Source organism: Hemitrygon akajei, chromosome 8, assembly GCF_048418815.1.
Source record: "Hemitrygon akajei chromosome 8, sHemAka1.3, whole genome shotgun sequence".
NCBI lineage: Eukaryota > Metazoa > Chordata > Chondrichthyes > Myliobatiformes > Dasyatidae > Hemitrygon > Hemitrygon akajei.
Window position 1 is genome coordinate 49,931,008 of NC_133131.1, and position 26,108 is coordinate 49,957,115.

The 26,108-nt window shown below is 44.8% G+C and overlaps 1 protein-coding gene across 1 annotated transcript in view; it reads right to left on the bottom strand.

Moving 5' to 3' along the window:
- Positions 1-26,108, bottom strand: part of LOC140731883 (protein spinster homolog 1-like) — a 106,565-nt gene that overhangs the window by 59,571 nt on the left and 20,886 nt on the right. The window contains exons 3-7 of the mRNA XM_073053825.1: positions 25,111-25,247; positions 23,881-24,032; positions 21,235-21,301; positions 20,335-20,477; positions 3,818-3,958 (exon numbers count right to left, since the gene is read on the bottom strand). Coding sequence (XP_072909926.1) covers positions 3,818-3,958; positions 20,335-20,477; positions 21,235-21,301; positions 23,881-24,032; positions 25,111-25,247 — 640 coding nt within the window. The remainder of the gene's footprint in view (positions 1-3,817; positions 3,959-20,334; positions 20,478-21,234; positions 21,302-23,880; positions 24,033-25,110; positions 25,248-26,108) is intronic.

The window sequence follows — 26,108 nt, forward strand, 5'->3', positions numbered from 1 at the left end:
CTACTGGTTCATCTACCTTATTCTGTATACTGCGCACATTCAAATATAAAACCTTCAATCCTACATTCACCCTTTTTGATTTTATCCACCTGTTACAGTGCAGCTCATCCTGTGACTGTAATTTTGTCCGATCATTGGCCTCTTATTGCTATGAGTCTCATTACACACTGTCTTTGTTTGTAAACCATTTACATCATCCTCAGCACTATCACTTCAGTTCCCATCCCCACTGCCAATTAGTTTAAACCCTCCCTGACAGCTCTACCAAACCTGTCAGCAAGAATATTGGACACCTCAGGTTCGATTGTAACCGTCCCTTTTGTTCAGATTGTACCTTCCCCGGAAGAGATCCCAATGATCCATAGATCTGAACCCCCGCTACCTGCACCTGCTAAGTCATCCTATTCTAACCCTCACTGGATAAAAGGTTGGATAAAACTTTTAAAGATCATCAGGACTGCTTATGTCTCAAGCTGCAGGAGATGGGTGGGATTTAAAACACACTAGCTTTGGTGTTTACTTCATGTTGCTCAATAAGTAAAAGAAGCTAGTGAAGATGTTTTTGAGGAAACTCCTATTACAAGTGTGGAGGCATTTTCAGTCTTAAACATATTATGTGGATAAATCTGCAAGGTAAATCCTTGGGCTTTGTGGGAGGCTAGAGAAGAAATTGCAGAGACCCTTGTTTCTGCATCATTAGCTACTGGTGAAGTTCCCAAATACTGGAAGGTGGCTTCTATTGTTCCATTCTTTAAGAAAGGTAGCAAGAGCAAGGACAAACCAAGGAACTATAAGCCAGTCAACCTGACATCAGTAGTGGGGAAGTTACTGTAAGAAATTCTGAAGGACAAGATCAGCATTTGGACAAAAAAAAGTCTAATTTGGAGAAGTCAACATAGCTTTGTGTGTGAAAAGTTGTGGTTGATGAATCTTTTTGAAGATGTAGCCAAAATTGTAGTTGAGGGTAAGGCAGTGAATGTTGTCTATTTGGACTTTGAGGAAGTCCCGCATGGTAGATTGGTCTGGAAGGTTGGGTCCCATGGAATCCAAGGACAACCAGCAAGGTGGAATCAAAATGACTCAGGAGTATGAAGCAGAAATGGTGGTTGAAGGTTCATTTTTGGAATGGAAGCTGGTGACTAGTGGTGTGCCACAGGGGTTGGTGATGTGACCCATATCATTGATATTTATGATTTTGATGTGAATGCACAAGACTTGATCAGTAAATGTGCAGGTAGCATGAAATTAGGTGTTGGTAACAACACTTTGTTAATAGAAGGAGTTTTTTTAAAGTTATAGTTTGGAGGGGGATCTTCATCATTTGGGGAAGTGGGCAAGAAGTGGCAAATGGATGACTGGATGCAACTGCATAAGGCTTTGTCAGCAAGTTTGTAACTGAGAAAAACTGGGAGGTCTTGACACTGAAAGAGAGGAGAGGAGTGGCAAATGAATTTCAATACAGTTAAGTGTCAGTGGATGCATTTTGGAAAATCAAACCAACGTAGGATTTGTACTATGAACAATAGGGCAGTAGGATGTGTAGTGGGTCAGAGAGATCTGGGAGTCCATGGGCATACAGTGGCTCATTGAAAGTGGCGTCACAGCCAGACAGGGTGGTGAAAAAGTCATGGCAACGAGTGTAGTTGTTCAGACATTACATTGCAGTTATGTAAATCATTGGTGCTGCACTTGGAGTATGGTGTACAATTTTGGTCTCCCTCTTATAGGAAAGACATTGTTAAACTGGAAAGGGTGCAGAAAAGATTTACAAAGATATGGCCAGGAGGGCCTGAATTGCCAGGTTGCATTATTATTCCCTGGAACACAGGAAAATATGGAGGACCCTATAAAAATGATTAAAATTGTGAGAGACATAGATAAGGTAGGTGGTAACAGTCTCTTTCCCAGACAGAGAAGTCCAAAACTGGGGGGGGGGGGGGGGGCATAGATTCAGGGTTAAAGGAAAAGTTTAAAAGGGGCCTGAAGGAGCTGCCAGTGGAAGGGTTTGAGGCAGTACAATAGCATGATTTATTCATTGAGCCAAAGGGCCTGTCTGACTTGAGTCTCTAAAGAAGTTAGTGAAGACCAGGGGCAAGAGGGCAGCCCCGGTTCCTACATTGAATCTAACAGCTATGGAATGCCACGGTGTAATGGTGCTGCACCGGCTGAAAGGCCGCATCTTTACCCCACCTCTAATAACCCCCATGAACCTGCTGGCAAAGTAGCCAAGCCATGAGTGTCAACCACAGACAGCCATCATTTTGTGTAATCAGGGGCTCCCTAGTAACTTACTCTCCAGCTCAAATTCAAAGGACAGCATGTTTTTCACCTAGAGAGAGAGAGAGAGGAAGGTACTTGAAAGAGCGGCCAGATGAATCGGCTGAGGCAGGCAACATGTGAGTGGTCTTTGGATAGGTGTATGGAGGGGAGTACTTTGGAGGTTTATGGGATGAATGAAGACAACTGGGCCTAGCAGGCAAGGTGCTGTGGTCAGCATGGACCAGTTGGATTGGAAAAGCCGGTTTCTGTTTCTGACTCAGATATTACTCAGGAAACAGATACAATGGCAACATTTGACAGACACTTAGACAGACAGGCACATGAAAAGGCAGGGAATGGAGGAATATGACCATGAGCCGGCAAACGGGATTAGCTAGCTTGGCATCACAGTCAGCACAAACGTTGTAGGCCAAAGGGCCTGGTCCTTAGCTGTTCAGGCCCCATGCAGCAGTATCAGGAAGGCAACAACCTTTGGAGTAATGCATCAGTAAAAAAGAGCGGTCAGTGGGTTGGTCACTAATCTCCAGATTGTGGTAAGTTAATCGCCCTGAAAAAGTTGTGGCTTGTCCTCTGAATCGCTGAGTAACCTGCTAAAGAGGAATCAGAAGCAGGTTCAATATCACCAGCACATGTCAGGAAATTTATTCACTTTGCAGTAGCAGTGTTATGTAATACATAATAATAAAGAAAAAAGCAATGAATTACAGTAAATATATCTATTTTAGATATATATATATATAAAATAGTTGTTAAATAAGTAGTGCAAAAGCAGAAATAAAAATTTAGTGAAGTAGTGTTCATGAGTTCCATGTCCGTTTAGGAATCGGATGGCAGAGGGGAAGAAGCTGCTCCTGAATTGCTGAATGTGTGCCTTCAGGCTTCTGTACAATGAGAAGAGGGCATGTCCTGCGTAATGGGGGTCCTTAATGATGGACATGACGTTTTTGAGGCAACACTCCTTGAAGATATCTTTGATACCACGGAGATGAGTGTCCCATGATGGAGCTGACTGATTTTACAACTCTCTGCAGCTTACTTTGAGCCTGTTCAGTAGCTCCCCTCCCCATACCGGACATTGATGCAGCCAGTGTTTTAGGTGACAAACAAATCTCAAACTCCTAATGAAATAATGCCGCTGCCTTGCTTCTTTTATAGCTCCAAACACACATTGGGACCAGGTTAGGTCCTCAAAGAGATATCAGTTAAGAGACAGGAGCCATGTAATGCTGGATTGAATAATCACATGTTTTCACCTTCACTGCAACACTGATGAACCAACAGTGTTTAATAAACAGTTGACACAGAAGGCTGAAGATGCTGGAGCCTGAAGCAACAAATATCTGCTGGAGGAGCTCAGCAGGTTGAGCAGCATCTGTGGGAGGAAGAGAGTTGTTGATATTTGGGGTCCTGATGGAAGATTTTGACTCAAACGCTGGCAATCCTGCTGCTTGACCTGCTGAGTTTCTCCAGCAGAGGACAGTAAAATTCTAATTGAATTGTCTAATTATGTATAATGTATGGAAAGGAACGGCCATACCTGTCTTTAGAGTAGACTGAATTTTTTGTTGAGGATGACACTTGGTTCGCACGTTCCAGGAAGTCTGGTCCCCAGAACCCCAGCACACCAGTCGTGAAGGCCACAGTGGCAAAACCAAGGGACGACAACATGAAACTCCAGCTGGAAGCCAAGACAACAAGGATTCAGTGGGCCTGGTTGAGATGCATATTCCACCTGAGAAACATATAAACCATCCACGTGTCCCACATCAATATGGAGTCAGCAAGCACCCGTCGTACACTTGCTGGCTGGAGAATGCAGATCCGCGAGTGGCCTCGATCACCACTCGCCACAGGGGAGACAGAGGTCAGTAGATGAGGACTGGGCTTCCACAGACAGGTGTGAGCCATTACACATAAGCAGGCTGTCCACTACGGACCTCAGTACCTGTGCAATCTCCGTACAGTGGAAGATCAGTCATGTTCATTCGGGTACTGTGTCAGGATTGCACACTTTACGACTGATCTGTTAACAGGTCATGCCACTGCCAACAACAGGCTTCACAGCAACCAGGCCTTAGAGAGAAATGTGCACAGTTCAAGCAGCACTCTTGTAGAGCGTGCATACATCTACTGGCAATGCCAATTAAGTGCCAGGGTACAGCGTGTGCTCCCACCGGCACTGTGGTGACTGTTCCATCACTTTGCAGATGATTAATAATACACTGACGCAGTGGCAATTTCTCCTTTTCGTAAACACGATAGATTTGGGCAGTAACTGTCCTGGGACAACTTGCTAATTGGGGCAGATACAAGTTATTGCAGATGCTGGAGCCTGCAGCAACAACCAAGATGCTGGAAGAACTCAGTGGGTGTCAGGCAGCATCTGCGTGGAGTCAGCTTCAGGTTGACTCTTCATTTGGACAGAGCTAGATGGCAGCTGGTTCTGTAGGTCTTCAGGGCTGCTGCTGGAAAGCTGTCGGGTCCCCTAGCATTTGCTATATCCTGTGCTTTCTATGTGGAGTGAATTGACCTGTCTGAAGACAGGTGTCTGTGATGGGGGGAATCTCAGGAAGAAGTTAGACCATCATTAAGGGACAGCGTGTCTGGCTGAAAGTGGCCACCAATGGTCACCCCTACCTTGTGCATTGCTATGCAGTTCCTGACACTGAGGGGGGGGGTGGGAGGTTCTTGGAGCCATCTCCTCCTTCTGTTGGGAAGTTTAACTATTCAGCAACATTCACAACGAGACATGGCAGGACTGCAGAGCTCTGATCTGATCTGTCAGATGTTACTTCACTTAGGCTCTGCTCTGTCCTGTGTTATTTTTGCCGTGTCTGGTCCTGTGATACCCTCTACCCCTGACTGGAACAGTTGAGTGAATGCAGAGTGGGACAGTGAACATTCCTGCTGCTGTCGCTAGTCCACAACACCTCACAGGTGCCCAGCTTTGAACTGCTAGCTTGCTTCTGAATCCTTCCCATTTAGCATACAATGTCACACAAAATGAAGGAGAGTGTGATTGGTGAAGGCAGGGCTTTACTTCCATAGGAACTGTGCAGAGGGCACTTCTACCAGCATTGGATTGAGTTGTGGAGTCATAGAGATACGACATGAAAACAGGCCCTTGCAGCCTCTGAGCCTGTGCTGACCATCACTTACACCAATCCTACACTAGTCCTCTTTCTTTGTTCTCCCCGCATTCCCATCAACCAGAAGCCCATAAGACATGGGGGCAGAATTAAGCCATTCAGCCCATCGACTCTGCTCCACCATTCCTTCAGGGCTGATCTCGGATCCCACTCGAGCCTACACACCTGCCTTCTCGCCATATCCTTTGTTGCCCCAAACAATCAGGAAATGAACTTCCACCTTAAACATATGCATGGGCTTGGCCTCCACTGCAGTCTCTGGCAGAGCATTCCACAGATTCAACAACCCCCATACTTCACCATGAAAGGCAAATTACTGCAACCAATTAATCTGCCAATTATCACATCTTTGGGAGGAAATTAGTGCACCCAGGAAAAACCCACACAATCACAGGGAGGACATGCAAATTCCAGAAGTTAGGATTGAATCCACGTCACTGGAGCAGTGACGCAGTGGCTCTCAGACAAGTTACTCTGTGTCCTCCCAGCCACAAACCCATGAACATTACCTCTACCTCACTATTCTGCTCTCTTTTTGCACCATTTATTTTTTATTTATCTCCTATTGCAACCAGCAGCTATTATTTATGAATTGCACCATGCTGCTGCTGCTGCAGATTGTCACAGCCAGGGGTGGTAAAGGGGACAAGGTCCCACTACCTATTAAAGTGCTCCCAATGGCATGTGCTTCAAATAGCCTCTGACAACATGTCCAGCTCCTGACCATGTGTGACTTTGCTTCTTAGCCCAAGAGAAAGAGAGCTCTGATCTCAAACCTCTGCTTTTTCTGTGGCAATACCTGCTCATGGGGAAGGCTTTGGGAGTAAACCCCAAGAGAAAAATCCATAACTGGAGTCCCTAAGGCAGTTCTACGATGCTGCTGGTGCTAAACTGTATCGGTCTCTGCCATTCCCATGGGTTCATCAGATGTGTGGAGGGGAGAGATTGCTACATGGGCAACAGCTCGCTCTCCATATTGTACTGCCCTGGCTTGTGTATCTAGACAGCTAGGATGCAACGTCCATGGTCAACCCTGACCAATGAGGCCTCATTCACTCCCTCACTCACTGCTACAAAACAACAAACTCTGCCATCTCCAACTGGATCTCACCACCAAGCACATCTTTCCCTACCCCACAATTCCTGATTTCCACAGGGATTGCTCCATGTGCGACTCCCTTGTCCATTCATCCCTCCCCCCGATCTCCTCCTGGCACTTAACCTTGTAAGCGGAACAAGTGCTTCACCTTCCCCTACACCTCCTCCCTCACCACCATTCAGAGCCCAAAACAGTCCTTCCAGGTGTGGTGACACTTCACCTATGAGTCTGTTGGTGTCATATACTGTGTCCGGTGCTCCCGATGTGGCCTCCTGTACATCGGTGAGACCCAACGTGGATCGAGAGACCACTTCGCTGAGCACCTACACTCCGTACGCCAGAAATAGCAAATCTCCCAGCGTCCACCCATTTTAATCCACTACCCATTCCTATTCCGCTATGTCTATTCATGGCCTCCTCTACTGTTGTGATGAGGCCACGCTCAGGTTGGAGAAATAACACCTTATATTTTGTCCGGGTAGCCTCCAACCTGATGATATGGACATTGATTTCTCAAACTTCTGGTAATGCCCCTGATCCTCCCTCCTTCAGCATTCCCCATCCCCTTTCCCTCACTCACCTTATCTCTTTGCCTGCCCATCACCTCCCTCTGGTGCTCCTCGTCCTTTTTCTTCCATGGCCTTCTGTGCTCTTCTATCAGACTCCCCCTTTCTTCAGCCTTGTATCTCTCTCACCAAGCAACTTCCCTGCTCTTTACTTCATTCTTCCCCCTCCCAGTTTCACCTATCACCTTGTGTTTCCCCTCCCCCCACCTTTTAACTCTGCTCCACAACTTTTTTTCTCCAGTCATGCTGAAGGGTCTTGGCCCAAAATGTCGACTGTACTTTTTTCCGTAGATGCTGCCTGGTCTGCTGAGTTCCTCCAGCATTTTGTGTGTGTTGGTCAGATTTCCAGTATCTGCAGATTTCCTCTTGTTTGGAATTTCATGATGTACGTCAGTGGTAATAAATCTGATTTGAATTCACAAATGTTCTGAGTCCTTGCTGCTCCTAGTGCTCCTTCAACGCAGAGCAGGTCTTCAGTGAGGTTAACACATTCTGCTCACCCTGAGACTGAAGTAGTGACTGCCCAGAGCTGGGAATGGTCCCACTCAACATTCACAGGACATGCAAAGTGGCATCAGAACTTCAGAGAAGGAGGAAGCATTACGGATTAAATTCCCTGAGCAGAAAAGATGCTGACTTGTGCCCTCTGCAGTTATAGGTTGGAATAGTGTGTCACCTTTTAGATGCTAGAAACAGAAAGATTGTTCAATGTGCTAAATAGTTAAAAATTAATTTTACCCAAAGGACATTGAACTACTTAACACCTTTTGTGAAATTGGGCCTATCCCATATTTGGGTTCCTGATTTGAGCCATTTTCCATCTGCCCTGAACCCTTTTCCCAGTATCAGCCACATGACTAAGGACATCATGGGCACAAGAGACTACAGATGGTGGAATTTGGATCGACCTGCAAAATGCTGGAGAAACGAAACAGGTCAGTCAGCATCTGTTGGGAGAAAGAACAGTCGATGTTTTAGGCCAAAACCTTTCATCTGGACCGATGAAGGATCACGTCCTGATACATCAACTGTCCAATTCCCTCCATAAATGCCTGAGTTCCTCAAACATTTTGTGTGTTGTTGATCACTACACCACACAGTTTAGTGTCTGGAGCTCTACACTGGCCAATATGAGGTCTCACTGGAATGATGAACACTATACTATCTTTTCTCACCATTCCTATTCATATGTTCAGGAGACATGGGAGATTTTTTGGACCATTGAGCTTGTCCCATAAACAAGACCAGGTCCAACAATTCTACACTAAAACTTTTTCATGAATTTATCTTCTCTCCCTTGCATGAACTTTTCCCAATCATTCTACCATTCTCCCGCACTTGTCCTGCCATTCTCCAGTCCAACCATTCTCCAGTCCTTGTCCTACTATTCTCCAATAGAACATAGAAAGCCTACAGCACAATACAGGACCTTCGGCCCACAATGCTGTGCCGAACATGTCCCTACTTTAGAAATTAATAGGCCTACCCATAGCCCTCTATTTTTCCAAGCTCCATGTACCTATCCAAAAGTCTCTTAAAAGACCCTATCGTATCCACCTCCACCACCGTTGCCAGCAGCCCATTCTACGCACTCACCACTCTCTGAGTAAAAAACTTACCCCTGACATCTCCACTGTACCTACTTCCCACTACCTTAAACCTGTGTCCTCTTGTGGCAACCATTTCAGCCTTGGGGAAAAGCCTCTGACTATCCACACGATCAATGCCTCTCATCACCTTATTTACCTCTATCAGGTCACCTCTCATCCTCCGTCGCTCCAAGGAGAAAAGGCCGAGTTCTCTCAACTTGTTTTCATAAGGCATGCTCCCCAATCCAGGCAACATCCTTGTAAATCCTTGTTCCAATACAAGGAACAGTTTGCAGTGATGAATAAACATCGCAGCTCTGGGCCGTGGGAGGAAGCTGGAGCACCATATGGTCACAGAGACAATATGTAACTCAGTGCAGAGAACACAAGAGGTCAGCATCAATCCCAGGGTCCAGACCGGTGAGGCAGCTCCGCCACCTGCTGACCACTACAGCACCATTCTGCTCAGATCAGGTGCAGATGCTCTTGTGTCATTTAAAAACCCAGGCCTTTCCAAACATACAAGAGCTTCCACTGCCTGAATGTGGCTGATCGTGACTCATTCCAGTGCCTGGACTGCTCAAAGGACACACCCCGAAGTTTAGGGCTACCATCTCCCGCCAATCTGGAATTCTACCACTGGTGTAAGGGGGTGCACAGCACTTCCTTGAGTAAGCATAACATTAATTTTGGGGGAATCTGGTTCAGGACCTGACATTCAGGATAGCAGTGAAAACCTCTGGTCCTTGTATTGGGAGCTCCCATAAACAGGAATGCACCAAATCATAAACACCTGAGCCATCTCTGCGGATCCCACACTGCCTTCAGTAGGCACCTCAACCCATAGAAGTGGAAGCAACTTGCTCTTGATTTTGAGGGAGTGTGTGTGTGTGTGTGTGTGTGTGTGTGTGTGTGTGTGTGTGTGTGTGTGTGTGTGTGTGTGTGTGTGTGTGTGTGTGTGTGTGTGTGTGTGTGTGTGTGTCTGTGTGTGTGTGTGTGTGTGTGTGTATTAATCTCTCGCTTTGCAACTGCCCCTCTTATTGACTCAGCCACTGGCCCTTTTTGACTCCTACTGATAGCCTTGCTTCTGTCTGTCTCTCTCGCTCTCCTGCCATTGCTTATCTCTCTCTGTCTCCCACCACCACCACCACCACCCCCCCCCCCCCCCACCAGGTCTCTACCTCCCCACCTCACCAACTGTAGTGGAACCTGAATTGGATATTGTTTAATGAACCAGATTTGATTAGAGAGCTTAAGGTAAAGGGATCCTAAGGAGGCAGTGATCATAATTCACACTGCATTTTGAGAGGGAGAAGCTAAAGAGGGGGACACTAGCAGGGATGTAGGAAGAATAGCAATAGCTTGAGTTTCTGGGGTCAAATCGAAACACACAGGATAGATACATCCCAAAGATGAAGAAGTATTCTAAAGGGAGGGTGAGGCAACTGTGACTGACAAGTCAAAGACACCATAAAAGCATAAAATATAGCAAAACATATTGGGAAGTTAGAGGATTGGGAAGCTTTTAAGATCTAACAGAAGGCAAGAAACAGAAGAAAAAAGATTAAATATGAAGGTAAGCTACCCAATAATATTGGATACCAATAGTTTTTTTTCAGATATGTAAAGGGTAAAAGAGAGGCAAGAGTGGATATTGGACCGCAGGGAAATGACACTGGAGAGGTCATTGGGGAATAAAGAAATGGTAGATGAATGAAATGAGTATTTTTTTGTCATTCTTCACCGTGGAAGACACTAGCAGTATGCCAGAAATTGGTGAGTGTCAAGGGGCAGAAGTTACTAAGGAGAAGGTGCTTTGGAAACTGAAAGGTCTAAAGATAAGCCAAGATGGACTACACCCCAGGGTTCAGACCAAAGCAGCTGAAGAGATTGTGGAAGCATGAGTAATGATGGTTTTCTGGAACAGTTCCAGTGGTCTGGAAGATTGCAAATGGCACTCCACTCTTTATGAAGGGAGGGAGGCCAGGGAAAGGAAATTATAGGCCAGTTAGCCTGACTTCAGTGGTTGAGAAGATGTTGGAGTCCATTATTAAGGGTGAGGTTTCGGGGTACTTGGAGGCACATGATAACACAGGCCAAAGTCAGCAAGGTTTCCTTGAGGGGAAATCTTGCCTGACAAATCTGTTGGAATTCTTTAAGAAAATAACAGGCAGGGTAGATAAAGGAGAGTCAGTGGATGTTGCTTATTTGGATTTTCAGAAGGTTTGACAAGGTAAGAGTCAATGTTATCACAGGAAAGATACAAGCATAGGTAGAAGATTGGCTGACTGGCAAGAAGCAAAGAGTGGGAATGAAGGGACTTATTCTGGTTGGCTGCCAGTGAATAATGGTGGGCCTCAGGGGATGGTATTGGGACTGCTTCTTTTTATATCAGAGGTCAATGGTTTGGATGATGGAATTGATGACTTCCTGGCTAAGTTTGCAGATGATATGAAGATAGGTGAAGGGAAAGGTTGAGCTGAGGATGCAGGGAGTATGCAGAAGGAGTTAGACAGATTGGGAGAGGGGGCAAAGAAGTGGCAGATCCAATATAGTGTGAGGCAGTGTATGGTTATGCACGTAGGTAGAAAGAATAAAGGCATAGACTATTTTCCAAGCAGGGAGAAAATTCAAGAATCAGAGGTGCAAAATGACTTGAAAGTCCTTGTGCAGGATTCCCTAAAGGTTAACTTGCCGGTTGAGTCAGTGCTAAGGAAGGTAAATACAATGCTGGAATTCATTTCAAGTGGACTAGAATGTAAGAGAAAGAATGGGATGCCAAGGCTTTATAAGGCTTTGGTCAGACCACATTTGGAGTATTATGAGCAGTTTTGGGCCTCTTATCTAAGAAAAGATGTGCTGGCATTGGAGAGAGTCCAAGAGTTAATGAAAATGATCCCAGGAATTAAAGGATTACTGTTTCAGGAGTGTTTGATGGCTCTGGGACTGTACTCACTGGAGTTGAAAAGAATGAGGAGGTGTCTCATTGAAACCTATCGATTCTAGACAACAGACAATAGACAATAGGTGCAGAAGTAGACCATTCGGCCCTTTGAGCCTGCACCGCCATTTTGAGATCATGGCTGATCATCTACTATCAATCCCGGTTCCTGCCTTGTCCCCATATCCCTTGATTCCCCTATCCATAAGATACCTATCTAGCTCCTTCTTGAAAGCATCCAGAGAATTGGCCTCCACTACCTTCCGAGGCAGTGCATTCCAGACCCCCACAACTCTCTGGGAGAAGAAGTTTTTCCTTAACTCTGTCCTAAATGACCTACCCCTTATTCTCAAACCATGCCCTCTGGTACTGGACTCTCCCAGCATCTGGAACATATTTCCTGCCTCTATCTTGTCCAATCCCTTAATAATCTTATATGTTTCAATCAGATCCCCTCTCAATCTTCTTAATTCCAGCGTGTACAAGCCCAGTCTCTCTAACCTCTCTGCGTAAGACAGTCCAGACATCCCAGGAATTAACCTCGTGAATCTACGCTGCACTTCCTCTACAGCCAGGATGTCCTTCCTTAACCCTGGAGACCAAAACTGTACACAATACTCCAGGTGTGGTCTCACCAGGGCTCTGTACAAATGCAAGAGTATTTCCTTGCTCTTGTACTCAATTCCCTTTGTAATAAAGGCCAACATTCCATTAGCCTTCTTCACTGCCTGCTGCACTTGCTCATTCACCTTCAGTGACTGATGAACAAGGACTCCTAGATTTCTTTGTATTTCTCCCTTACCTAACTCTACACCATTCAGATAATAATCTGCCTTCCTGTTCTTACTCCCAAAGTGGATAACCTCACACTTATTCACATTAAACATCATCTGCCAAGTATCTGCCCACTCACCCAGCCTATCCAAGTCACCCTGAATTCTCCTAACATCCTCATCACATGTCACACTGCCACCCAGCTTAGTATCATCAGCAAATTTGCTGATGTTATTCTCAATGCCTTCATCTAAATCGCTGATGTAAATTGTAAACAGCTGTGGTCCCAATACCGAGCCCTGTGGCACCCCACTAGTCACCACCTGCCATTCCGAGAAACATCCATTCACCGCTACCCTTTGCTTTCTATCTGCCAACCAGTTTTCTATCCATGTCAATGTCTTCCCCCCGATGCCCTGAGTTTTGATTTTACCCACCAATCTCCTATGTGGGACCTTATCAAATGCCTTCTGAAAATCGAGGTACACTACATCCACTGGATCTCCCCCGTCTAACTTCCTGGTTACATCCTCGAAAAACTCCAACAGATTAGTCAAGCATGATTTACCCTTGGTAAATCCATGCTGGCTCAGCCCAATCCTATCACTGCTATCTAGATATGCCACTATTTCATCCTTAATAATGGACTCTAGCATCTTCCCCACCACCGATGTCAGGCTGACAGGTCGATAGTTCTCTGTTTTCTCCCTCCCTCCTTTCTTAAAAAGTGGGATAACATTAGCCATTCTCCAATCCTCAGGAACTGATCCTGAATCTAAGGAACATTGGAAAATGATTACCAATGCATCCACAATTTCCAGGGCCACCTCCTTTAGTACCCTAGGATGCAGACCATCTGGACCTGGGGATTTGTCAGCCTTCAGTCCCATCAGTCTTCTCATCACCGTTTCCTTCCTAATGTCAATCTGTTTCATTTCCTCTGTTACCCTATGTCCTTGGCCCATCTATACATCTGGGAGATTACTTGTGTCTTCCTTAGTGAAAACAGATCTAAAGTACTCATTAAATTCTTCTGCCATTTCTCTGTTTCCCATAGGAAGGCCTAGAGAGAATGGATGTGGAGAGGATGTTTCCTATGGTGGGGAGTCTAGGACAAAAGGGCATAGCCTCAGAATAAGGGGATGTCCATTTAGAACAGGAATGAGAAGGAATTTCTTTAGATAGAGGGTGGTGAACCTGTGGAATTCATTGCTATGGATGGCTCTGAAGACCTACTTATTGGGTTTATTTAAAGTAGAGCTTGATAGGCTCTTGATTAGTCAGAGCATCAAAGGTTACAGGGAGAAGACAGGAGAATGGGCTTGAGAGGGAAAATAAATCAGCCATGATGGAATGGTGGAGCAGACTCAATGGCCAAATGGCCTGTCTTATCAGCACACACAAAATGCTGGAGGCACTCAGCAGGCCAGACAGCATCTCTGGAAAAGAGTACAGTCGACATTTTGGGCCAAGAACCTTTAGCAGGACTCGGGTTGGACCCTGATGAAGAGTCTCGGCCCAAAACATCGACAATTTACTCTTTTCCATAGATGCCACCTAGCCTGCTGAGTTCCTCCTGCATGTTGTGTGAGTGTGTGTGCGCGCTGCTTGGATTTCCAGCATCTGCAGATTTTCTCTTGTTTGTGATTGGCCTATGTCTTATATGTGGTCTTATGGTCTTACCACAGCTTGTCCAGTACTGTGATGCTGCATTCAGGGAATGAAGCAAAAGAGTTGCTTGGAGCAGAGATGGCAGGGAAGGCAAATGCCAGAGTTATTGGCATTGAGGAACTGATTCTCACCGATTTGCTCATTTTCCAGACCAATGGCTAACTCAGCTGCAGGGCTGGGGGGTGGCCTGGATAGAACGATGTACTGAGGGCATAGGGGTAAAGGTCACCTTTTGGGGATGTTCTACTGACCTGGTAATGTGACACAGAAACCTGTCCCTCCCAGGCAGTGTTGCCTCGACTTACAGCACATCTCAAGCAAAATCCGAGAATCACCTTCCTTTAAAGGAGTCCTGCTTGGTTCCAGCAGCAGCCTTCAACTATCCTTCCTGGGTTTCCTCTCAGTGCTGTGCCCATGAGGTCAGAAACTGACCAGACAGAATGCACCAGTTGGTCTCAATGTCTTTGGTTAGGTTAGGGATAGGGAAAAACACCAGTCAAGTACTTTCCTATCCAGGACTAAGCTCTTCTGTGATGTCCTCTACAGGCACATGACAGATGAAGACCAGTCACTTGAGTGGGGTGCCAAATGACAGCTAGCATTCCTGGTGTTGTATTTCAGCAACAACCAATAGTTTCACAATGGCAAATAATTTGGCAGTTCTCCCCTCTGTCCATGTTGTGGCAATGTTGAGCCATATTCCAGCCTCCCCAGTGGAAACCAAGTTTGCGGTACATACTCATACTGTCTGCTGGTTTTGAAATTACTATCTTTGTAGCAAACAGCAATTTTATATTTGTTTCTCTGAATATGCATTTAATTCTCTACCCCAAAGGCCATGGGGGCTCATTTGTTGGCTTTGTTCATAAAGGGGATTTCTGGATAATAAGGAATTGAGGGACTTGGGATAAGTGCAAGAAAATGGTATTGAGGATGAAGCAACACACACAAAATGCTGGTGGAACACAGCAGACCAGGCGGCATCTATAGGGAGAAGTACAGTCGATATTTCGGGCCGAGACCCTTCGTCAGGACTAATTGAAAGAAGAGATAGTAAGAGATTTGAAAGTGGGAGGGGGAGTCCACGTCCCATTCTCATTCTGATATGTCTATCCATGGCCTCCTCTACTGTCAAAATAAAGCCACACTCAGATTGAAGGAACAATACCTTCTATTCTGTCTGGGTAGCCTCCAACCTGATGGCATGAACATTGATTTCTCTAACTTCCATTAATGCCCCTCCTCCCCTTCTTACCCCCTCCCTTATTTATTTATTCATTCATTTATTTATTATTTCACCCTTTTTTTCTCTTTCTTTTTCTCTCTCTCTGCCCCTCTCACAATCACTCTTTGCCTGCTCTCCATTTCCCTCTGGTGCTCCCCTCCCCCGTTCTTTCTCCCTAGGCCTCCCATCCCATGATCCTCTCCCTTCTCCAGCTTTGTGTCCCTTTTGCCAATCAACTTCGCAGCTTGTAGCTTCACCCCTCCCCCCCACATCCTGTTTTCTCCTATCATTTTGGATTTCCCCCTCCTCCTCCCACTTTCAAATCTCTCCCTATCTTTTCTTTCAGTTAGTCCTGACGAAGGGTCTCGGCCCAAAGCATCGACTGTATTTCTCCCTATAGATGCTGCCTGGCCTGCTGTGTTCCACCAGCATTTTGTGTGTGTTGCTTGAATTTCCAGCATCTGCAGATTTCCTTGTGTTTGCGTATCGAGGATGAAAGTTGGCCATGAGCTCAATGAATGGTGGAGAAGGCCCATAGGTCAAACAGTGGTCACAGTCCAACCTTGAGCCAGAAAGATGTTAGTCTGACGCCCACTCCAGTCCTAAAGCACGTTACAACCATTTATAGGAAATGTCACAGCCAAGGTCTGTAGAGTATCTTAAAAAAAACAGCAGAGACAGAAAAAAAGTGCACACAGTTTCACAAGGAATCTCCAGCTCTAAGCTCAATATGTCTCAGACTTGTGGGCATTCAAATTGAAAGGCAGAAGGGGAGAGTGAGCTGAGGCCAGATGCCTCCTGTGCTGTCACCGGACTCTCCCTGTAGCTCTGCAGCACTACAATGAATTCTGAAGGCCAGTACCACAACAGTCCCGTTGTCAACATGATTAAATATTTCAGCCTATTTTGGAAAGTTTCATGGTGTTATCTTGATCCTTGACTTCCTCATTGGGAGACTACAGTCAGTGCGGATCTGTAATAACATCACCTCTTTGTGATAGTCAACACAGGTCCCTCAAGGGTGAGTGCTTAGCCCACTGGTCTGCTCATCTCTACACTCATGACTGTGTGGCTAAGCGCAGCGCAAACATCTTTTATAAATTTGTCAATGACAGCACTGTTGTTGGAAGAATCTCACATACAGGAGTGAGACAGATTGGCTAATTGAATGGTGTCACAGGAACATCCTCACATTAAAAAAACATCACCAAGACCAAGGAATTGACTGTGGGAGCTGGGAGAACACTCTCATAGAGCGGTCAGCAGTGGAGAGGGTGAGCAGCTCCAAGGCCCGGCTGGCAACATCTCAAAGGATCCATCCTGGACCCTATGCATGAATGCAACCATGAAAAAATTTGAGATTTGATATGTCATCAAACACTGCTGCAAATTCTGCAGGTGTGCAGTGCATGCAGAGCATTCTGACTGGTTGCATCATCACCTGACATGGACGCTCCAATGCAAAGAATCAAAGAGACTCAGCCAGCTTCATCACCGACACAACGGATGAACGTGGCATCCATCACTAATGATCCTCACCATCTGGGACATGCCATCTTCTCATCACTACCACCAGGGAAGAAGTACTCACACTCAATGCTTTAGGAACAGTTTCTTCCCCTCTGCTATCAGATTTCTGAAAGGTCCATGAATATTACCTCACTATTCTTCCTTGTTTCTATTTATTTATTTTTTTGTGACTTACTGTGTTTTTTTAATGTCTTGTACTGAACTGCTGCCACAAAACAAATGCAAGTGATAATAAACTTCATACTGATTCTGCTGTTAGAGGCACATCTGAGGTTTCTGACGGTGCGAGTTGGCAGTCCTCGGATGAGACCTGGTGGCACACTGGCCTATGTTGACTTGTCTGTTTGAGACCAGACAGTTTTTTCAATTCTTCCTGACTCCTTCTTATATTCCTCTAAACTGCAAAGACTATAAACCATCGTCATCTAATCTCTGCCCATACGTCTCACCACTTACTGTTCTCTTTCTCCTGAACCCTGCTGTACAGATTCCCTCCACCACTCAACTGGGAGGTATGGCTATGGATCAGAGGAGGAACATCCACAGGGGTCATCTTCTCCCTCTCATTCCCCTTCAGTCTGTGCCACCTGTCTCTCACCCTGTTGCCCTTCTTCCAGCATCGACTGCTTTCTGCAGCTTGCACGGTCATTGAGAATAGAGACTCCATCCACATCATTTAACTGCTTCTGCTGAGCACCCCTCACTTCGCACTGCAGTGCACAGTCTCCCCTGTGGTATCCAACACTCATGGCTCATGCTGTGCCCGTGTTCAGCTGGCACAGGGGCGAGAGACACCCAGGATTTACCCCCTGGAATCAGTAGCTGCAGAATGTTTGGTCAGGCTGGCCCACAAGGGACTTCTGTGTGTTTCCCAGAAACAACACACTGAGAAAGTCATCAACTGCACACCGAGGGGATTGTAACCCTCCTTGTTCATGGAAAGGGCTGGGATAGAGCCATATACCAGTACAGAATGGATACAAACCCCATGGGGCACACCCAGCTGGTCGTAATTTTCTGCATTTGGCCAATATCCTCCTCAGCCCCATTCTTCCACGTACCTTGATAAATGAAACCACTGTACCCGACTCATCCACTTCCTCTGGCAGCTCGTTCCATATGCTCACCACCCTCTGTGAGAAGGAGTTACCTCTCAGCTCCCTTTTACATCTTTCCCCTCTCATCCTAAACCTATATCCTCTAGTTTTGGGGAAAAGACTATTACCATCATCCTTATGCCTCCTGTAGTTTTAAACTTTTCTATAATTTTCCTATGCTCCAAGGAATAAAGACCTAGCCTGACCAACCTCTACCCATAACTGAGGTTCTCTAGACCTGGAAACATCCTCAAATCTTTTCTGCACTCTTTCCAGTTTAACCAAATCTTTCCTATAACAGGGTGAGCAATGCTGTACAAAGTACTCTAAGAGCTGCCTCACCAACAACATACACAACTGTAACAATATGTCCCATCTCCTACACTCAATGACCTGATTCATGAAGTCCAGCAGGCTAAACATCTTTTTCACCACCTTGGTTTCAGCTAACTATGCACCGCGGTTCCTCTGTTCTATTAAACCTCTTAGTGCCCTGCCATTCAGAGTAATAAGTCCTACACTGGTTTGACTTCCCAAAATACATCACCTCACATTTAACTATTGAAATCCATTTGCCACTCCTCGGCCCATTTTCTAACTGATCAGGATCCCCCTGTGATGTACGATAAGCTTCTTCACTGCCTCCTGGTTTTGCTTCATCTACAAAGATAAACGTGACACAAACATGGGCAGCTGAGGTGATGGGAAGCCTGCGATGCCACCTGCTCCTGACTGGAAGCAAAGCAAATGACAATGCCTGAGCTGGTGATTTTTGTGCATGGGGGACTTTCTTGAAACTGTAGCAAACTGAGAGACAAGACGGCGATCTGTTGTGGCTGTTTGGAACGAGCTGGGAGTGAGTAAATTCAGAATCACCGTGACCTTGACATCCTTGGAGAGAGCATTCCGTGTGGTCAAATGTCATGTCTCAGGTGTGAGAGGCTTAGTAAGCCATCATTGTCGACAGAGAGGTCATGGATGGTGAGGACTGAGGTAGGAGCCTCTTCCCTGGTGACCACATTCAGGCCTCTTGCCCAAGGTCCCTGATCAATTCCTGAGGTGATAGGTGAAGCCAGGTGCATGGGAAAAGTCAAAAGCTGGAGAAGAAAGAATCTGATAGGAGAGCAGAGTGGACAATAGGAGAAAAGGAAGGAGGAGGGGACCCAGGGGAAGTAATAGGCAGCTAAGAAGAGGTAAAAGGTCAGAGTGGGGAATAGAGGAAAGGGGGGGTGCGGGTAAGTTTTTTGTTACCGGGAGGAGAAATTAATATTCATGCCATCAGGTGGGAGGCTACCCAGACTGAATAAAAGGTGTTGCTCCTCCGTCCCAAGGATGGCCTCATCTTGGCACAAGAGGAGGCCATGGATCACCACATCAGAATGGGAATAGGAATAAGAAAAACATCTCATTCTGATCTTCTGAAGAAATATTAACTGAGATGTCACTTTCCACAGATGTTCCTTGATTGTATGGCAATGTTTCTGTAAATACCTGTGCAAGGAGGCTGTTCTCATCATCCATGATCTTAACTGGGGGCAACATTTGAAGTTCTGAATTACAGGTGGAGATGTAAGCAATGAGAAAAAGGGATGTTGTCACATGTGAAAGGTTATAATTACAAGCAAATGCTTGGGAAACATTTTTATTGGAGCAGCGAGCTATGACATAAAAGAGGTTGTCATGTTTATAATCAATTAAAAATGATCTCCACGAGTGACGCTAAAATGATACATTCCAGATAATCGCAAAAATTAAAGGTAATTTTAGCAAAGTTCTTCACAGAAAGCAGAGAATATGGCAGACTCACATTCCTTAAGCTTGTAGCAGATTTCAGAAGAGCTGTTACCATATTAAGCACTTGACTTGGATCGATTAAGGGCAGGGAGAGTGGGATTAGATGAGATAGATTGAATGAGGAAAGGTGAGCACTGGAAGATCTAGAGTGATAGAATGAGCTAGCCATAGAGAGGTGCAGCAGGGTAACAGACCATTTGGCCAAACAGGTCCATGCCGATCATTGACACTAGTTCTATTCTAACCCGCTTTATTCTTCCCACCTTCCCATCATCTACCCTACACTCTGCCACTCACCTTCACACTTGGGATAACTTACAGCGTCTAATTAACCTGCACGTTTTGGGTATGTGAGAGGATGTCGGAGCACACGGAGGAAGCTTTCATGATCTCAGGGAGAAAGTGCAAACTCCATACAGTTGGAAGTCAAGATCAAACCTGGATTACATTCTCTGCAAGGTTCTCTGATTCTGGGTTTGAGAACACATTCAAGGCAAACGGACTTTGATGAAAACTGACCACACATTAGCAGCAGCTGAGTCTGAGTTTGTAATCGTTCACCATCGTCACTGCTCCCTGGACAAAGTGAAAAGAGATAAGCTTGACACCAGGAACCTACTTTGTCATCAGGTATTTGAGGTCCTGATACCAGGAGGTTCTGGAGTTCAGGGCCTCTGTGAGATTTTCTGAAGCTCCTCGATGAGGGTTTGGCATCAGGAAGGCAAGGAGCAATATGTTAAGAGCACCAATACATGGAGTGACCTGTGGGAAGCAAGCAAACAGAGCACACTACTGATTTAAATGTTAATCAAACACTAACAACAGTATTTATGCTTATACTCAAGGGGAAGATAGTTCCCTAAATCTCTGAAATTCCACTAAAGCATGACAAGAATCTGTCTCAAATTCTCTGCCCAAGATGGAACACGATGTTTACACTGTGCTGATTGTGAAAGCACTGGATCATTCAATTGGTTAAGACCGAGTATTAAAGTTCTATGCATCTGTTGGCAAGGTATGAAAGGTTTCTTCTCATCACCTACATGAGGGCTATCTGCAAGATTTAGTAAGCAGATCATGTAGCAAGAGGGTTTCTTTATTATCTGATGATATAGATGATGTTTGGTGCAGTGCAACGGTATAGGGGTCAATTACAAGAGAAATCAGCGACATTCAGCCTCGCTGAAAATCAATTTGTCTTGAGTCAAATAGTTTCTAATAGGAAATTTCAGATTAATTTTACAACTCTCCTGCTTTCTATTTTATTTAACTTCAATCAAAATACTTGTATTACTGGCTGACAATTCACAAAGGGGCATTTTACACCCAATCAACCCACATCAACTTCCCCTTCCTCCCTGATGGACACCCTTTGTGAAAAGAGTGTGGATTGGGCTTTAAAATTTCTCTCTTGTGCAGAGAAAATGTTGTGATATCACAATGGGAGACATGGTGTAGAAATCCCTGAAGCAAATGAAATACAACAGTAAACATGAAATTGCACACAAACTAGTCTTACCCTCAATCCCCAGTGCCAGTCACCTGTCAGCTTCAGCATACTAGACCCAAGGATGTAACCAAGGCCACTGTAATAGAACAAATATGTTGTATTCAATTTCTCTAATCTTCCAATCATGCAAACAGCAAATGTGTTTCAGAACCTTGACTAACTCACAATTTGATGACATTAACCTTCGCCACTCCAAAGATATGTCCAGCATCAAAGAGAAGATAAAATAGAATGCAAATACTGGAATCTAGAGCAACACAAGATGTGCTGGAGGAGCTAAGAAAATCAGGCAGCATCTATGGAGGGAAATTAAGATGAAGGTCTTGATAGGAAACATCAACTGTTTATTTCCCTCCATAGATGCTGCTGGATCAGTTGAGTTCCACCAGTGTTTCATGTTGCTCCATCATCAAAGCCCTGGAATTAACATAAATCGGTTTCTATTTTATGGTGATTAACAGGCATCCAGATTGTAATTAATATGCTCATCCGTTAGTGATGGGAGCCTGAGTAAATGTCCCTTTTACCCTCACTAACCACAAAGTCACCTACCATGGAGGCTGTTCAAGGATGGAACAGATTTTTATTGTGGACTGTTCAGAAAAAAATTAAAAATGTAACTTACTTTTCATGTGGATGCAAAATGCTAGGGCCTAAAGGACACATACTCTTGTTTGTCACAAGTTTGGCTAATATTTCAGACATGTGGTGACTGACTGAACAGCCATGGTAAGCTGTGGTAAACACTTTAAACCATAAGCGCACTTCTCCATTTGTTTAAAATTGTCAAACATTGACTTCTGTTGAAATAGAGAAAGTGTTCAAAGTAGACTATAACGCATATATGTCAAACTCAAGGCCCGCGGGCCAAATCCAGCCCGCGGTGGAATTATCTTTGGCCCGCGAGATAATATCTAATTACTATTAAAGCTGGCCCCAGTAATCGAAGCGCCTATGGTGTATGATATGGCTAATGCTGAGTTTATTCAGGTACCAGGTTTTCAGGGTTTTTAGTGTTTATTCGGCAGTCTTGCTTGGCAGTCTTCTTCATAAGAAACGGAATTTGTAAAGTGAAACACTTTGTAGTTATAGCAGAGACTGAGACACATGAGAGCAGGCTGAAAAAACGGAGGCAACGAAAGCTGCGTTCGTACGCGTCCTACTGATCCGGCCCGCATGAAGCTGCATTTTGCACAATCTGGCCCGTGACCTAAAATGAGTTTGACACCCCTGCTATAACGTATCACTAGTTTTTATTTACTGAAACAATGGATTGACATCCTGTGAGGCATTTGCATCCACAGGAAAAGAGACTGTCCAAGTTATTAACCAAGGGACATTCTGCTGAAGATAAAGACTTCTGAAGATAAAACATTGGAAACCAGCCACACTTCTTCCCCAGTAAGAGGCTAAAAATTGTGTAAGACTTGATCTGGTATCAGGCACACAGAAGATCAGAGGATAAATGGGCCATCAGTTTTCACATGCAACTGATACCATCCAAGAATCTGAATTGTGCTTCTGTGCTAAGGCTGATTTGACCTTTCTTGGACATTACATGGAATTGATGGTTATAAATGGAAATAGAGTTCAATTGGAGTTACGATGCTGTTGGTTTGGAAAACCCTAAAGATATGACTGCATCAGAAGCATCAAAGGATTAAAGCTGCCTTGCATTTGTCAAGTAACATGTGGGGGGGGGGGGGTGGCAACAGATTAGAGGTTAGGTTGAAGTTGTACCTTGGGTGTGAGATGGGATGGGATAGGGTTGGAATGAGGGTTTAAAGCTGAGTTTGGGTGTAAAGGGCAGGGTGGGGCTATGACTAGTCCTGAAGCCAGTGGCCTATATGGAAGGGGCAATGAAGGAAGTGCTGGTGATCTGATAAGAAGCAGAAATAGAGTGGGGCAGTTGGTAGAGGGTAACTGAGTGATTGGTGAGGAGTCGTGTTTGTGGGTGACAGTGGGGGAGTGGGATAAGGGCAGGAATAGATTTAAGATAGTATGGTGGTGGTGTGATTGTATGAATGTCAGCTGCTGGAAGGGGAAGTGAAAGGAATTAGGAAGCCGAAGTGAAAAGGTGCTGAATGGGGATAGGAATATGGTGACTGGGAATAGTGGGTTGGAAGGAGATTAATTGACTGGGATTGTTACGGGTTATCAGATAGGGTAGGGGAGGATAGCTGTTGAGTTAACATTGAGCTGGCAGTGGTGGTTGGGCTACAAGCCACATAAGAGGGAAGCAGTAGTCCATACGTCACTGAGCCTCTTCCCCCTTCCAATAAGATCATGGCTGATCTGATCTTAACCTTGAGCTCCCCTATACACCAAAACTCTGTCTGAGGCTTCAGTGATATGGCCTGCATAGCTGGCAAGGATGCCACCCTTCAAGAGAAGAAACTTACCCTGGACCATGGTCCAGTTAAGAGTGCAGGCGACTGGCCGGCTTTGACCAGTATCCACCCACCCCACCTCTGCCCCCGTGACAGACAAATAAGGCTGTAGTGGTATATAGAGAATGATTTGGTGGTCCCAGTCAAAACGAGCAGCAATTAGGGTGAGAAGTGGTAGAGGTGGGGGCTGGAGGAAGCACATGCGCTTAATTCCTACCCACCTCTTTGTTATCAGTGTTTGAAAACATGGAAGGAATTCACATACCTTCCTATTGGAATCGCAATGTAGAAGGCACAGAGTGCCCATGTCCTTCTGGCATCCACGAAAAGGTCTGCAATAACAGTTGGTGCAATCGTGGCAAAGCTGGCTTGCCCTACCCCAACAAATGCCAAGCACAAATTTAGCAAACAAAAGCCCTGAGGAGAAAAGCAAGTTTTAAAAAATAGTGAGCTGGAGTGGAGAATCAATGACATTTCCAAGTTCAGAGTGTTGCTGAGAGCTCAACCAGCAGTTACAGGGGTTACACACCATTCATTCTCCTTTGAGTTCTTGCATCAGAAGCAATCCAATCCATGAGGCCCAATATCAAGAGAGTCGTATGCTTTCAATGAACACCAATACAATGCATCAAATTTTTGTACAAATTGTCATTATCTGGCAAGCATTTTTAAGCTCTGAGACGTAAAAATTGGTATGTGCCATTCTAGTTTTGGTTCCAAGGTTTTTCAAGTATCTTGATAGATCAAACTGAGGAAAGAGTTTCTTCAAAGCACTCTCCAAACTCAAGATGGACACCATTTAGAAGGACAAAGGTAGGAGGAGGATGAGGTCAACATCATTCCTAAGTCAAAACTTCATCACATCCTATTTAACTTATTATTTTTTATCAAATAGAGTTATGAACATCCCAAAACATGGAGACAGGGCCAATGCCATCTTCTCTTGAATGGACAATGAAAGATTGGTTTAACATTGACGCTTGCATTGCCAGAATAAAAGAGGAGAAATATACCTTAACTCCAAGTGCAGTCAGTATATTCTATTCTACAACATCCCAGGAACAAATGACCACTTTGGGCTACTGATTTTGTGTTACTACTGTTTCTAACCAGAACAGAGATGGTTGGCTGATTCTCCCATTATCACATCTAGAGACTGCTGCAAGTGACTGGGATTATTTTATTGGTGAATTCACCATGATCCTATCGGGAAGCATTGCTGTTATTTTGACAATGGGTCCTTCCAGATAGCTTGTTTGGAATAAATAAGCACTACTGTAAAATGCAGTTACCCATCTCTTGTTGATTTTATGGAAACACAATATGGCAATAAACACCATATTGTATGTGTAATTAGCAACTGTAATGAAAACCAGCCTAGACACAGACAGTAAGCACAAGCATGTAACATTACAGAAGAGCTGACCAAGAAATCTTTCATTCTTGAGCTCCAACATTGACAAGAAGATTAAGAAATAAAAATATATCAGCATACAAACTCAGTAACGAATGATCCTGCCAGCATCGCAGTGCTCCATATGGCTATTCCGACACCCATCAGAATCTTCCTGTTGTATCGATCACCCAGGTAACCAAACAATGGCGCCAGCGCCAGGTAGCTGCAGGTAGGGACTGAACAAAATAGGCAAGTCAGCAGTGAACTCAGCACAGAATGTGAAGCCAGTAATGTGTTGTCTGTGTGAATCACCTAAAGCCCTTTTGCTAGACATCGCGGTGACAAGGTCCTACATCATGGCAGGAGAATCCCAGCTCAGCAAGGACAAGAACGAACCAGGAGGAATCCAGACCAATCACATGGCTGGAAAGTTCATCAAAAGACAGCCAAGCCTCACCTCTTGCTTATGAAAACTGCAGTGAATTCTGACATTCCAAAGCCATGAAATGAATTAATTTTGTTAAAAAGAATAATACAAATATAAATACTTAATACTTACCCAAGCAATTAATAAAATATGAACATCTTAGTCCTTGCTGGTTGTTTCTCTTCAATGAAATTACAGGTGAAGCACACGTACCCAGCCTAACCTGCCATTGTTCGCCCTACAGATTCTCCAGTGTAAGTGCAAGTTTGGAATTATTATCACTTGTAACAAGGTACAGTGAAAAGCTGTTGCTACAGATCAATTCATTACAACAGTGCACTGAGGTAAATCAATGTCAGAATGCAGAATGAAGTGTAGCAGTTAAAGAGAAAGTGCAGTACAGGTACAGGTTATAATTTTGCACTTCATCTTTAGATTGCACAGAGAGTCATGTGTCAAAGTACTATTTTCGTTCTGACAATGGCCCATGAACAGGTTTGGGTTTCTTGGATTTGCACACTTTAATGAAAAGCCCAAACTTGCTGGTGGTTACATGGTGAAATGCAAATGATGAGCTTTCTCTTTCAAACTCCACCTCAGTACATCTCAGCAGCAACTCAATAGTTCTAAGGCAGCAGAGCCACAAGTCTGTGCTCTCCTGCTCTCTGCA